This window comes from Geotrypetes seraphini, chromosome 9, assembly GCF_902459505.1.
Source record: "Geotrypetes seraphini chromosome 9, aGeoSer1.1, whole genome shotgun sequence".
Classification (NCBI taxonomy): Eukaryota; Metazoa; Chordata; class Amphibia; order Gymnophiona; family Dermophiidae; genus Geotrypetes; species Geotrypetes seraphini.
In genome coordinates, this window is record NC_047092.1 from 175,825,701 (window position 1) to 175,840,035 (window position 14,335).

At 44.2% G+C, this 14,335-nt stretch overlaps 1 protein-coding gene across 4 annotated transcripts in view; it reads left to right on the plus strand.

Annotated features, from left to right (window-relative positions):
• USP13 (ubiquitin specific peptidase 13) overlaps nt 1–14,335 on the plus strand; it is a 94,520-nt gene that overhangs the window by 53,417 nt on the left and 26,768 nt on the right. For 3 of the 4 annotated variants that reach the window (XM_033959470.1, XM_033959471.1, XM_033959472.1), the window contains 6 exons: nt 1,369–1,556; nt 2,679–2,750; nt 3,568–3,661; nt 5,432–5,557; nt 7,709–7,862; nt 10,369–10,543. In XM_033959470.1, the coding sequence (XP_033815361.1) occupies nt 1,369–1,556; nt 2,679–2,750; nt 3,568–3,661; nt 5,432–5,557; nt 7,709–7,862; nt 10,369–10,543 (809 nt within the window). The remainder of the gene's footprint in view (nt 1–1,368; nt 1,557–2,678; nt 2,751–3,567; nt 3,662–5,431; nt 5,558–7,708; nt 7,863–10,368; nt 10,544–14,335) is intronic. The other variant, XM_033959473.1, reaches the window with a different exon arrangement.

A 14,335-nucleotide genomic window follows, 5' to 3' on the forward strand; every position in this document is an offset into this window, starting at 1 on the left:
CCCATTGTGTTCTCTTGGGTACAACCACTGTAGGCTTCCGTTTTAGCTGTTCACAATTCTCTGGATCATATCATGTGGCCCAAGGTAGGGTTACCGGATTTTCCTGTGGGAAAATCCGGACCCATGGCCACGCCCCCAGGACTGCCCAGTTCTGCCCCTGTCACGCCCTGTTCCTTCCCCCAGCCCTGCCCACAGACAGCATTCGTGGACATGACGCAATGATGTTGCGCAAGTGCGCAGATGCCCCTTCCCGACGCGAGTTTTGTCGGGAAGCATTTTCAAAATCCGAACAAAGTGCTGGGTTTTGAAAACCAGGATGGACCCCCGGACATGTCCTCCAAAGGAGGATATGTATGAGATGGATTTGCATGCACTGCCTCCTTGAGATGCAAATCTTTCTCATGCATATTTATTGTGGAGATCCTGAAAACCTGACCTGGCTCCAGCTCTCGAGGACTGGAGTTGCCTAACCCTGGGCTAGGGTTACCTGACGTCCACATTTCCAGGGCTTTCTGGAATTAACCTTTTCTATTACCTATTCAATTACCCATGTAGGTCTGATTAATGTATTATGTATAAGTGATTTCTCTAAAATCATATTTTTATCTTTTGTACAACGCTTTGTAATTTGGAAAAGCGTTCAATCAAATAATATGAATAAACTTGAAACTTCTACTTTATGAAAAGTGTCTGGAGGGGAAGGGGGAGGGGGGAAAGCCACCATATAGTACCAGTAATTTCATGTAAATCATTATAAACATTACCCCTTGGTAGGCAATTCCGGTCCTCGAGAGCCACAGGCAGGTCAGGTTTTCAGGATCTCCACAATAAATATGCATGAGAAAGATTTGCATCTCAAGGAGGCAGTGCATGCAAATCCATCTCATGCATATTCATTGTGGATATCCTGAAAACCTGACCTGCCTGTGGCTCTCGAGGACCGGAATTGCCTACCAAGGGGTAATGTTTATAATTATTTACATGAAATTACTGGTACTATATGGTGGCTTCCCCCCCCTCCCCTCCAGACACTTTTCATAAAGTAGAAAAGATTAATTCCAGAAAGCCCTGACAGAATTAGAGCTGATTTTCACAAAGAAGCCCACAGGCAGAAAGCTGGTGTCAGTAGAGCAGTGATTCCCAACCCTGTCCTGGAGGAACACCAGGCCAATCGGATTTTCAGGCTAGCCCTAATGAATATGCATGAGAGAGATTTGCATATGATGGAAGTGATAGGCATGCAAATTTGCTTCATGCATATTCATTAGGGCTAGCCTGAAAACCCAATTGGCCTGGTGTTCCTCCAGGACAGGGTTGGGAATCACTGCAGTAGAGCACAGTGTTGCTTACGCAGTGTTTTAACTTCAGACAGAGAACGGGGTGACGGACAATGATGTGAAACCTCGGGTCAGCGAGTGGGAAGTGATTCAGGAGGCGGGGCTGAAGCTGAAGCCAATGTACGGCTCTGGATACACTGGCATAAGGAACCCGGGAAACAGCTCTTACCTCATTACAGTCATGCAGCTCATCTTCAGTATCCCCGAATTTCAGCGCATGTAAGTTCCTCGTTGGGCGTCTTGCTGGTGTATCGTGAAACGCGCGTGTGTGCTTTGAGCCCTTAGCAGAAATGCACGTGCTTGTCGCTTCCTGTGGCCTTCCTAGAGCAGAGGTCAGGTCCTCATTTGAAAACCTGGTGTTGGCATGCAAGCTGTGCTATTGGCAATTAGTCTGGTTCTACGCCTCCACGACAAAATCAAAATATTTGTCGGCCATATCCTGAAAACCAGGCCGGTTTGCAGCGCCTCTGATCGAAAAGCAGGTGATTTAAGGGGTCGATATTCATAGCCATTTAACCTGCCAGAAAAGGCTCCTGGCCTGTGAAGGGGGGAATTCATTAAGTAGCGCTGGGGTTTAACGAAGCGTAATGTGCGTTAAGGGAACTGGGGTGAATTACTACTACTATATAGTGCTACCAGGCGTACAGAATCATAGAGAAGAATTAATCACTAAGGCCCATATTTTATGAACGAAGCCTTAATTTGAGTACCGATAAGACTCTAAGTCCAAAACGCCATTTAAAAGAGGACTTAAAAGAAAATTCAAGGGGCCTACCAGCGCCTAAAAAATGGCACCGGAATCACGCTTCCGGAGGCACTTTGCGGCACCTAATGCCCCTGTAAGCGCGGCTAACACCGGGAGTGGTGTTAAGCGCCGTAAAGCACCCAAGTAGGCGCGGTTCACGTCGAAGGTGGGCACCAGAAATGTAAGCCTTGAAAACCTACGTTTACGGCACCTTGAAAGCCTACGTTTACGGCACTTACCTTTTGCCGGAGGCGTGATTCTCTAAATGGCGCCATTGCGAGATTGACATGCGATCGGCCACTTTCAAGGCGCTGTTTGGAAAATATGGGCCTCGCTAGTATTCTCTAACTGAAATGCACAACTGCAAGACACCCCTGACTCATGCCCCGTTGTGCACTATTGAACCTATGGCTGGCTGGCTTAACCTATGGACCAGGTGAGACTGTGGGCCAGGGAGCCAAATGCATAACAGGCATAGTTCTATCACTTGTGAGCGCTATTTTATAGGATCGAGTGGACGTTGACACGGTGACACAACGGTGGCATGTAGCAGCCGCTCTGTTATTTACATAAAATATTTTTCTGTCACTCACCAGGTATGTGGGAAACCTGCCCAGAATATTTGACTACTCTCCTTTGGACCCAACACAGGATTTCAACACACAGATGTAAGCGTCAAGGGTCGAGTTTGTGATATTAAACTCGAACAGCTGAGTTGCCAGGAGAGGGACGCATGCTGCCATATTTTCAGAAAGTGTACCACCTCAAATCTTCAGCTCCGCTCTGTGGAAAGCTAGACCCAGAGGAAGTGGTTTCTGCCCTTCGGGAGATTGTCAGGCTATGGGAAAGAGCCTTTGCTCCATATAAATAGTTAATTATAAAACATATTGTGTTATCAAAAGGTCTTGTCTGCCCTGTGCTGGAAGCAGGCACAGTTTAACAAATACAAGATGCTAACTGCTGGGGAGAGCAGGAACATTGAAATCAATGCCAGCATCTTCTGGACTTAGAAAGCTCCTAAATCATAGTTCATGGTTCACCATATCCAGTTGGTTTTTCAGGATTTTCACAATGATTATGCATGAGATCTCTATTTGCATACAATGGAAGTAGTGAATGGGAAATAGACCTCATAAATATTCATTGTGGAAATCCAGCAAACCAGGCTGGGTTGTGGACCTCGAGGACTGGATTTGAGGACCCATAGCGGAGTGATTGGCACAGCTGTAGGGAATCGGTAAATCTAGAAGCTTTTTATCAGTAAGCAAGTACAATGAGGACTCCTCATGGGTAGTGGGGAGAGCAGGTGGGAGCAGGGGAGGGGTTTTTTTTTTTTTTTTGTGCATGAGGGGGAGCAGATTTTAAGGAGGCTTTTCAGCTGTGAGGGAAGAATTGAAACATCGGAGTCCGGTTATAATCAGAGCTCCTGTGGCATAAAATCTCCGTCACCCCAAATATGTGGTTTTTGTTTTTTCTCTTTCATAGGACTAAGTTGGGACATGGGTTATTGTCAGGCCAGTATTCTAAACCTCCCATGAAATCTGAGCTGATCGAACAGGTGATGAAGGAAGAACACAAGGTATTCGAGTGTATGCACACGGCTGATTTCTAGAGGAGTCGGAGTTAACACCTTTATTAAGGAGACTGGCAAACCTAAGGGATTTGCGCTTCAACCAAATTAGCCTCTGTTCTCTGACTTCCTGGGGGATTTGTGGGGTTGTGGGAGAAATTAATAGATGTGTGCACAGGTGAAAAATGCCTGCACACTTCTCGCTCCATGGACTTTACAGGATTACGTGTTTGTGTTCAGCTCTGCGTACGTCTAGAAATGATTTACACTGGCCAACACTTGTTTTGATGCCTCAAATGTTAGACCCATTTCTGGGTATATTTGACCTGCTGATTCCAAAAATGGCACCAGTTTTCTCTCATCAGCTCTAGTGTTTGAGATACAGAACATGTGCCACTCTGCTCGCCCATTAAAAAAATCAGGATATTTTAATGTAGTATTTAAATTAATATTTTTTTAAGCATGAAGGACAGAGAAAGCAGTGGGAATGGACCATGAGCAATCCACAAGAGCGGTATAAGTCAAAGCCTTGTTTATTTTAATCCAGGACGTACAGTAACGTGGACCTGACACAGAACTGTGTTTTGACGAACATAAGCGCCTGCATCAGAGGTCACTGATATAAATAAAAAATAGAAACATGATCACATGGTCATAAAAGCATAAATACATAAAACAAATTTACATTGAAAAGCAAAAAGTAAGGATGACACACACCTGTAAATTGGAATTCACAAAGCAAAACGGCTTCTTTGTTGATGCATAAATCTAAAATGTTAAAAGAACTATAAAAGAGATGCATACCGAAAAATGCTTGTATGTGAAAACATAAAGTCTCATCTTTGCATACTCCAGAAAGAAACATTTGTGGGACAAATAAACAGCATGGCCTAAGGAAGGCACAATATCCAGAACGTACATAAAAAAGTCACAATATAGACAAATAAAAGAAATGCATAATCAGAATGTTGCATACGGTACACCGTCAGTAGCGTGCAGGACCCTGGCGCCCTGACAAGAGCGCGCATGAAGGGAGGGGAATGCTCAGTGTGCTAATGTAAGTATAGTGGGTGGATTTTGTGGGAAAGATCGCTTTGGGATTGTGCACCCCCCCTCATGGATAGTGATAATTTGGGGGGCTTCCCCCACCACACACCTCCCCTCAGATGGAAAAATGTCCAGAGCATGCAAGTTTTAAGTTTAGTGTGTGTGTATGGGGGGGGGGGGAGTCCTCCCACCTACCCTCAAGCAGAGCAGAAAAATTAAGAAAAACGGCGGCACGCACTTATCCTGCGTGCGAATATCGGGGCGGGTTTGTCGTCTCTCTTTTGTTTGGCGTACTTTTGACGGGTCACCGTTGCATGCAGCAGGAGAAAACGTGGTTGAATGAATGAGAAATCAATAAATATCAACAAACACTAAAGCCATGCCCATGAGAAAACGATGACCTGTACCAACTAAAACATATGGTGGCAATAAAAACTGCCAAAGACAATTGCAGTTGTCAATGCTGCATCATAAGGGAGTGAATGGGTAGGAAAAAGTTGTGTTTCTCTTTTTCTTCTGTTTTACTAGGATGCTAAAGACATTAAGAATCACAAAGATACTTTAAAATCTCAAGAAACAGATCAGAACAGTTTTATAATTTGTAGAGAAGACGGAACAGTCAGCCATGCCAGCGAGCTGATTGGCTAGTGCGCCAGTGATGTGATAATGTATGTTCTTCTGTAATAGGGTGCCTGTGATCATGTGATTTGATTGTTCTTGATATTTCCTTAGCCTCAGCTGCCTGGGATTAGTTCACGAATGTTGAAGGCATTAATCAGTAAAGGGCACTTGGAATTCTCCTCATCCAGACTACAGGACGCACAGGAGCTTTTCCTGCACCTGATAAATCTAGTGGAGGTAAGTTCAGAAAGGCAGCCCCTCCCACGCGGAGCTTTTAGTACATTGCATTCCTGCCTCTCTGCAGCTTATCCCACATTTCTGTTAAGTTTTGTTTTCCTGTAGACAGGTTAGCGTTTATGGAGTGAAGCGAGAGATTTCCAGGAGATGTCGGCTTGCCGCCTTTTTTTTCCTTTTCACATGATTTATACCATTTCAGAATATAATGCCAGTGCCATTTTATCAGGTCAACAGAAAAACAAAACCAGAAAAAAATAGAGCAACTAAGTATACCCAAATAAGTTTTTCGGGTAAGGAGAAGCCCTCCAGATAAAAAGTTCACCTATATGTACAGCCGATAATGCTGTCCTCAACGCAAAAAACAAAAAAAAGTTGTAAAACTGTACTTATCTGCTTTTTTTTTTTTTTTTTAAATCGCTGTAGGCATTGCAAGCTGAGTTTCCAGGGAAAAGATTTAGATTTGCTACAGATTAACCCAGCTTGCAACATCTACAGCAATATGAGAGCAGATAAGTACGGTTTTATAAGATTTTTTTTTTTTAATTGTTTGCTTTACGAATGTGGAACATTTCTGGAACACTATTTATTTATATACTGTATACAGTATATATATATTTATACCCCGTTCTCTAAAATTGTGTTTGTTCTACTGTTACTCGCCCTGAGCTTTCTCGGAGGGCAGGAAATAAATCAAATATATATTTTGACACGCAGCTCCTGATTGGTTAAGGCCCAACTTAGTGCAGGAAGAGGCGGTCGGAGCATACAACGAGTGATTTTCTGCACTCGCTGGCGCTCCGGCTGCCCTCTCCTGCCCTCTCCAGTCTCCCCCATGAAAAACCGCATTCACGGTTTTTCAAGATTCACGGGGGTTCCTAGAACGGAACCCCCGCAAATATTGGGGGAGTACTGTACAATTATAAAATTTCATCAAGTCCCTAATGTAAATATTCTTTAAAAAGAATAGGTTTAATGGGGGGATGCAACTTTGTTGGGGGTGTTTCATGTTGGGGGGGAGGGGGATGGATTATTGGGGGGGGCTTTTAGTAAACGACAAAATTTTGATGACTTGGCCTCTGTGATATGATGGGGCTCGATTTGGTTTACATTACTGTATATTATAAAAGGACAAAACGAGGACATGAAAAAAACAAATATATTTGCTCGTCAATGGCATTATTTTTTTAAAATCATGTTTTCATTTGTGGTTTTTTTTTTTTGTTTTATTCTGTAAATTCGCTTAGAAATTGAATAAGTGATCAATCAAATTTTAATAAAAACTTAAAACTTGTAAGATCGGTTTTATATTCATCTAAGGCTTGTTGAAAGAAATAGGGTTTCACTGATTTTCTGAATAGATGAAGTGAGATAAAATCTAATTTTCCTTCATGCATATTCATTGTGAAAACCTCATTGGGTTAAGGTGTCCCAAAGACTGGGTTGAAAACCCTACATCTGCTTTCATTTCCTGTTCAACCGGTTCATAGACAACGGCGCGAAAGACAAAAGCGCGCGTCGACAATTGAGCGCAGCGTGCGCCGCCGCGCCGCTCTAAATTACAGTTTTTAGGGGCTCCGATGGGGGGTTTTGTTGGGGAACCCCCCCAGTTTACTTAATAGACATCACGCTGGCGTTATGGGGGGTTTGGGGGGTTGTAACCCTCCACATTTTACTGTAAACTGAACTTTTTCCCTAAAAACAGGGAAAAAGTGAAGTTTTCAGTAAAATGTGGGGGGTTACAACCCCCCCACACCCCCCACAACGCGGCGCGATGTCTATTAAGTAAAGTGGAGGGGGTTCCCCCCCATGCCCCCCTGTCGGAGCACTAAAAACAGTAATTTAGAGCGGTGCGGCGGCGCGCGCTGCGCTCAATTGTCTGGGCGCGCCTTTGTCCCGGCGCGCTTTTGACCTGACACCGTTCAATCTCTTGTGTTGGGATGCGGAAAACCTAAGTTTCCATTTAAAGAAAGAAAAGAAACAAACATTGTTAAAGCACATCGCCATGTCTCCATCATTATTGGAATATTTTGTTGTTGTTGTTGTTGAGAGCTCCCCTGATTACAAGTGCTGGTAAATGCTGTGAATGGGCGAGTGGGGAAGGTGCCTGGTCTCCCAGAATCCTCCTGACTCTGCCTCTCCATCCTTTTACAGAGAAACGGCATTGGTTCAGAGAACCCCAGTGATGTGTTTCGCTTTCTGGTCGAAGAGCGGGTTCAGTGCTGTCAATCCAGGAAGGTGCGGTACACAGAGAGAGTTGATTACCTCATGCAGTTACCGGTGGCCATGGAGGCTGCAACCAACAGAGGTAAGAACAGACAGGACAGCTCTCAAAATAGCAAGGTATGTAAATCGTCTCCTGCTGACTGACTGTATTTTCTCTCCAAATACACCGTGCTCGCGCCCTCCATTCCCTGCCCCACCCCGTACCTCTTTGAATCTTCGCCAGTGCGAGAATCTACTCTGGCCTACTGCTTGTGCCAGCCAGGTGCCCTCTGAAACCACTTCTGGGTCGTGGGGCCAGGAAGAGACGTCAAAGTGAAAGCCAGTGCCGGCGTGAGCGGCAGGCTGGAGAAGCTGCTGACGCTGGCGAACATTTAAAGAGGTATGGAGGTGGGAAGGGAGGGTGCGAGTGGTGTGGAAGGAGCAGGGGAGGGACAGAGAGGAGGGCATGGGAGGGGGCCCATCGCCTCGGGCACCTCCTACCCTCACTATGCCACTGGGCCTAATGTTAGATGCCAAGGGCCGGTTTCCAAATGTAGGTGTTCCAGGAAGGATAGTTCAGAGGATAAACTTTCTAAAATATACATGTAACCTATGTTCCCTCTAAGCTGAGCATATGAGCCAATCAGTGCTCAGGCACTGATCAGAAAGTAAGGCTTCGACAGGTCAGACCTGTCGGCAGATGTGACAAAACGAGGTTAAGGAATCACTTGGCGATGATAGAAAACCGCTTGGAGTGCTCATTTTAATATTAATGACCTTGTACTACATTTGCATGGCGGTGTCGGAGACTGCTAGAAAACCCGGAAAAGACCACGGCAAACTGTTATAAAATAATCTGCCACTAAAATACATGCATGCTAAACTGGCTGGAACCAGTTTAGCGACCGCGTTGAAGGCAACCTTAAGTTTTTTGAGAATCTGGTCCTTGTTTTGGACCTGGGGGTAATGGAAGTGTTTTTTTTTTTTTTTTTTTTTTTTTTAATATTTTATTTATAAATTTTTCATTCTTACAATATTTTAATTGTACATATAAACTTCAAATAATGCATGAAAAATTGTGATTACAAATAATTCAATTATCAGATAACATATATCCCTCCCATTTTTCCAATACTTAAAACCATATAATATACATTCCCTTCCCTTCCCCATTCTAATATAATCATTATTGTGATAATTTATTTATTAATTTTATATTCTTACATCAATTAATTCACATATAATATAATATAATTAATTTAATGGAAGTGTTAAAATGACTTGCCCAGAGTCACTGGGAGCTGCAGTGGGAATCCAACTCGCATCCTCAGGGTGCGGAGGCAGTTGCTCTAACCCCCATAGGCCAATCCTCCACTTTATATTTCTGCTGTATTGCTTCCCAACTGATATGAACGTAATCTCCAACGGTACTCATTGCCAGATTCGTAGAACTGAAACAGACTATCGGGGGGGTATAATACAAGGGTTTTCAAGGTTTTATTAAAAATTGGATTAATCGCCTATACAATACAATTAAATTGAGGGGATCAAAATTAAAATAATTAACGCGAAACCAAAACTAAGAAGGAATTATTGAGATTATCATTGATGCAGAACACAGCAGTTATATTGATTTACGGATTGAAGAAATACGATCATGTTACGTTATTTTATTGCAAAATGCATTGGTTGCCTTTGGAAGCTCAGATATTGTTCAGATTGGGCTGTTTTTGTTACAAGGTTTTATAGGGTGCAGCCCCTACTTATCTGGCTAATAGTTTTTCCATAGCGACGCACAAATGCAGTAGAAAAACTCCTGCTCTGTTCAATTTCCCTTCTGTAAAAGGTTGTAAAAGCAGGAAATTCCTAAATCACTCTTTAGCATCTCAGGCAGTTTCTCATGAAAAAGAATTTCGATCATTGTTGCTCACAGCTGTTTCTTATAGACATTTTAGAAAACAGCTAAAAAATCCTATCTTTTCTCCAAATACCTGACTAGCTGACTCCTTCAAATATACGATTATATTTAATATTTATAATCTTTTGTAAACCGTATAGAACTTTTTGGTAACGCGGCCTATAAGTATAATGTTATATTACGTTATATACCCACAGACAAACGGAATACAAGAGGGTAGAGGGTGAAATACAATAATTTTAGAAATGAAGACAGTTAAGGATAACACAAAGGGGGAGGGGAAAGTTAGTTGAGAGCTGCCTTTTCAGAGATTGGAAAAGAGACCTGAATTATGGAGTAAAAGCGTCTCTGTAGAGGAAGCTTTTTAATGCTCCTTTAAATTTATCAATAGTTGATTCCTCCTTCAGGTAAGAGGGCAGAGAGTTCCAGATTTGGGGGGCTGTAACGGCAAATGAAGTGGTACGTCGCATATGAAAAGTTTTGAGGGAGGGAACAGAAAGTAGATCGTGAGAAGAAGATCTTAGAATTCTAGCTGGAGTGTGTGGAATCGACAGCTTATCGACAAAAGCTGGAAGCCTGGATCTGAGCACTTTGAAAGTGAGAGGGGCCTTTTTTTTTTTTTTTTTTTGAAAGTGATACGATGTGGAATGGGAAGCTCGTTCACTCTTTCTTGCCCGTTCCTTTTCACCAGACGAGCTCATTGCATATGAGCTGAAGAAAAAAGAGGCTGAGATGTTGAAAAGGCCTCCACCGGAGCTGGTGAGAGCCAGGGTGCCGTTCAGCGCCTGCCTGCAGGCGTTTACTGAGCCCGAAAACGTCAACGACTTCTGGAGCAGTGCTCTGCAGGCCAAATCTGCCGGCATAAAGTAAGTTGATGGGTGAACATTTGGCCTTTAACCATTTGTTTAATTCATGCATACATAAGCACAGGTACAACACGTTATACCGCCCAGTATATTATGAATAAACTACTATGTTCCTTCCTTTATCTCTAGTAAAATGTGAATGTACCCTTAGTCCCAGGCCAGTGTAATGTGCACGTACCCTATTCGTATGCCTTAATTCTATGGCAATACAATATGAATGTACCCTATGTAATGTAATGTGAATGTACCCCTATTCGTATGCCTCAAAACTTTGTGAATGTCTCGCTGTAACCCGTTCTGGGCTCCTGGGGAGGACGGACTAGAAAGCTAACTACCTAATCACATTGCATTTCTACATAATAAATTCAGGGGGGGTGGATGGAAGATGTGCGTTAGCTTTTTCTGCAATATGCTAATCTCCTCAGATGGACAGAGGCAGTGAAGTCCCTATAGGTAATTCTATGACCTGGTGCCTAATGTTAGAATTTTTATTCTGTGGATGTGATGGCTAACTCCCCATAGGTGCAGACGCTATGTATATATATATTTTTCCATATGATCAATTGTTGAGGACCCTTGACGAAGGCGTTTTATGGCCGAAACCCAGACCGTGGTGGGTCTTCCCGTTGAAGTGGACTTTATAGTTGTAACATATGACATAGTAACATAGTAGATGATGGTTGTGCTGCTCATATGGGCTTGTAACTTTGCTATCACTCTTAACTACTTGATTTAAATTTTCAACAGATCATACCAGGTGGACTTTACAGTCTATGACCCAGAAATAACAAAGAAGAGACAAATTAATCATGTATTTTTAATGGGTATAACTAATGGGCAGACTGGATGGACCGTTCAGGTCTTTATCTGCTGTCATTTACTGTTACCTGGCAGAAACCCAAAGAGTAGCAACATTCCAGAGCTGAGATTGTGATGTCATAATGCCTCATTCCCCAGTGCCTAAGCAGTGATGTCACAATGGCTTGATTAGATGGCAACTTCAGCATTTGGAACCTAGGGCAATACCAGGTGGACTTTACAGTCTATGACCCAGAAATAACAAAGAAGAGACAAATTAATCATGTATTTTTAATGGGTATAACTAATGGGCAGACCGGATGGACCGTTCAGGTCTTTATCTGCCGTCATTTACTGTTACCTGGCAGAAACCCAAAGAGTAGCAACATTCCAGAGCTGAGATTGTGATGTCATAATGCCTCATTCCACCAATGCCTAAGAGCCAACCTCAGCAGTGATGTCACAATGGCTTGATTAGATGGCAACTTCAGCATTTGGAACCTAGGGCAATACCAGGTGGACTTTACAGTCTATGACCCAGAAATATCAAAAAAGAGATAAATTAATCATGCATTTTTAATGAGTATAACTAATGGGCAACAGGTCTTTATCTGCCATCATTTACTGTGTTACTATGTTCTCCAGACCATTGGTTTCATGACATGTTTTTGGTTTGGCCTAATCAGTGGGTATAGTAAGGGGCCGGATGGGGCGGAGACCTCCCTGGGCATCATCTTGGAGGGGGCGCAGGCACCTCTCCGCTTCCCTACACCGTGCTCGCGCCCTCCATTCCCTGCCCCACCCCGTACCTCTTTGAATCTTCGCCAGCGCGAGAATCTACTCTGGCCTACTGCTTGTGCCAGCCAGGTGCCCTCTGAAACCACTTCTGGGTCGTGGGGCCAGGAAGAGACGTCAAAGTGAAAGCCAGTGCCGGCGTGAGCGGCAGGCTGGAGAAGCTGCTGACGCTGGCGAACATTTAAAGAGGTATGGAGGTGGGAAGGGAGGGTGCGAGTGGTGTGGAAGGAGCAGGGGAGGGACAGAGAGGAGGGCAGGGGAGGGGGCCCATCGCCTCGGGCACCTCCTAACCTCACTATGCCACTGGGCCTAATGTTAGATGCCAAGGGCCGGTTTCCAGAATTGGTACTCAAAAATGGGCCCTGGAAAAGATTGATGCTAAGCATAATTCTATAAAAGGTGTGTTCCCTTTATACAATCGTGCTTAGCGCTGATTGCCGCGATCTAACTGTGGGCGTGAGATGTGATGTCTGTTTAAACCTGGTCTAAGTGCTGGCGCCCAGATTGGGTACAGAGACCCAGTGTCCCGTAACCATGCATACAACTTTTTGGAACTCCTCTGAGATGTCCTTGCCCCTCCTAAGGCCAAGCCCCCCTTCCGAGATACAGGCTATGGGATGTGATAGAATAGCGCACAGCCGAACGCGCACGTAAATCCTGATCAGTGACAATTAACATCACTAATTGGTTATTGGCAACCAATTATTGATGGCTGGGAGCCCATTAGCCAATTCAGTTGTGCAATGCATTTCGGCACCACACCCAAATTTGCTTAGTACTTAGAACAAACGATCATTTCTTCAGAGTCGCAACTTCTTAGTAATTAGGTGACATCAGATTAAAAGGAATACCAATAGGTGATGCAGAAGATACTAGAAAAGAGAGAAAAGATATAAATAGCACACTCACCCAGAATAATAGGATGTATTCTCTCTTCTTACTCGCGCGCGCGCACACACAACACACACACACACATACACACCTATACACACCTACACGCGCACACTTCTACACACACCTGCACACACACACCTACACACGCGCACACCTACACCTACACCTACACATACACACCTACACAGACACTTACACACACAGACACCCCTACACACATCCCTACACACATCCCTACACACACACCTACACACACCTACACCTACATACACAGACACCTACACAGACACCTACACACACAGAACTACAAACACAGACACCTACACAGACACACACACATGCAGCTACACAGACACCTACACGCACCCCTATACAGACACCTACACCTACACACACCCCTATACAGACACCTACACACCTACATACACAGACACTTACACACATACACACCTACACAGACGCCTACACAGACACACACCTACATAGACGCCTACACACCTACACAGACACACACCTACACAGACGCCTACACACCTACACAGACACTTACACACCTACACAGACACTTACACACCTACACCTACACACACACACACACCTACATCTACACACACAGACACCTACACCTAGAGTTACCAGATTTTGCATCTGGAAAAAGCAGATGCATGGCCCCGCCCCCAGGCCCACCCTGTTGTGCCCCATCCCAACCACAGCTCCACGCAAACCTCATCTCTTCAGGCCGAGTCTGCATTGCATGTGCTTATGCGCAGATGGCGACGTGATGACATCGTGCACATGCGTGTAACATTGCTGAGTCGCATCCACGCAGATGCACTCCAGACTCGGCCCCGATCTCAGTAGCAGTGCTGGATTTTGAATAGCCATCCGGTCGCCCAGACAGTCTTCTAAAAAGAAGACATGCCCAGGTAAATCCTGACACCTGGTAACCTTACCCCCCCCCCCCAGCCCTTTTCAGAAGGACAGCCACCTCCCAGCATTTTATGGTGTTTTGGAATTTACATTTTTTGTTTCATCTTTGTTTTTATAAGAAGGAAAAGTCCATAGTCTGTTATTGAGGAAGACATGGGACAAGCCACTGCTTGCCCTGATTCAGTAGCTTGGAATGTTGGGGTTTTTGGCATGTACTAGTGACCTGGAGTGGCCACTGTGAGAACGGGCTACTGGGCTTGATGGACCATTGGTCTGACCCAGAAAGGCTAGTATAAGACAATCAAGCCATTGTGACATCACTGAGGTTGGCTGTGAGGCACTGTGGAATGAGGCATTATGACATCACAATCTCAG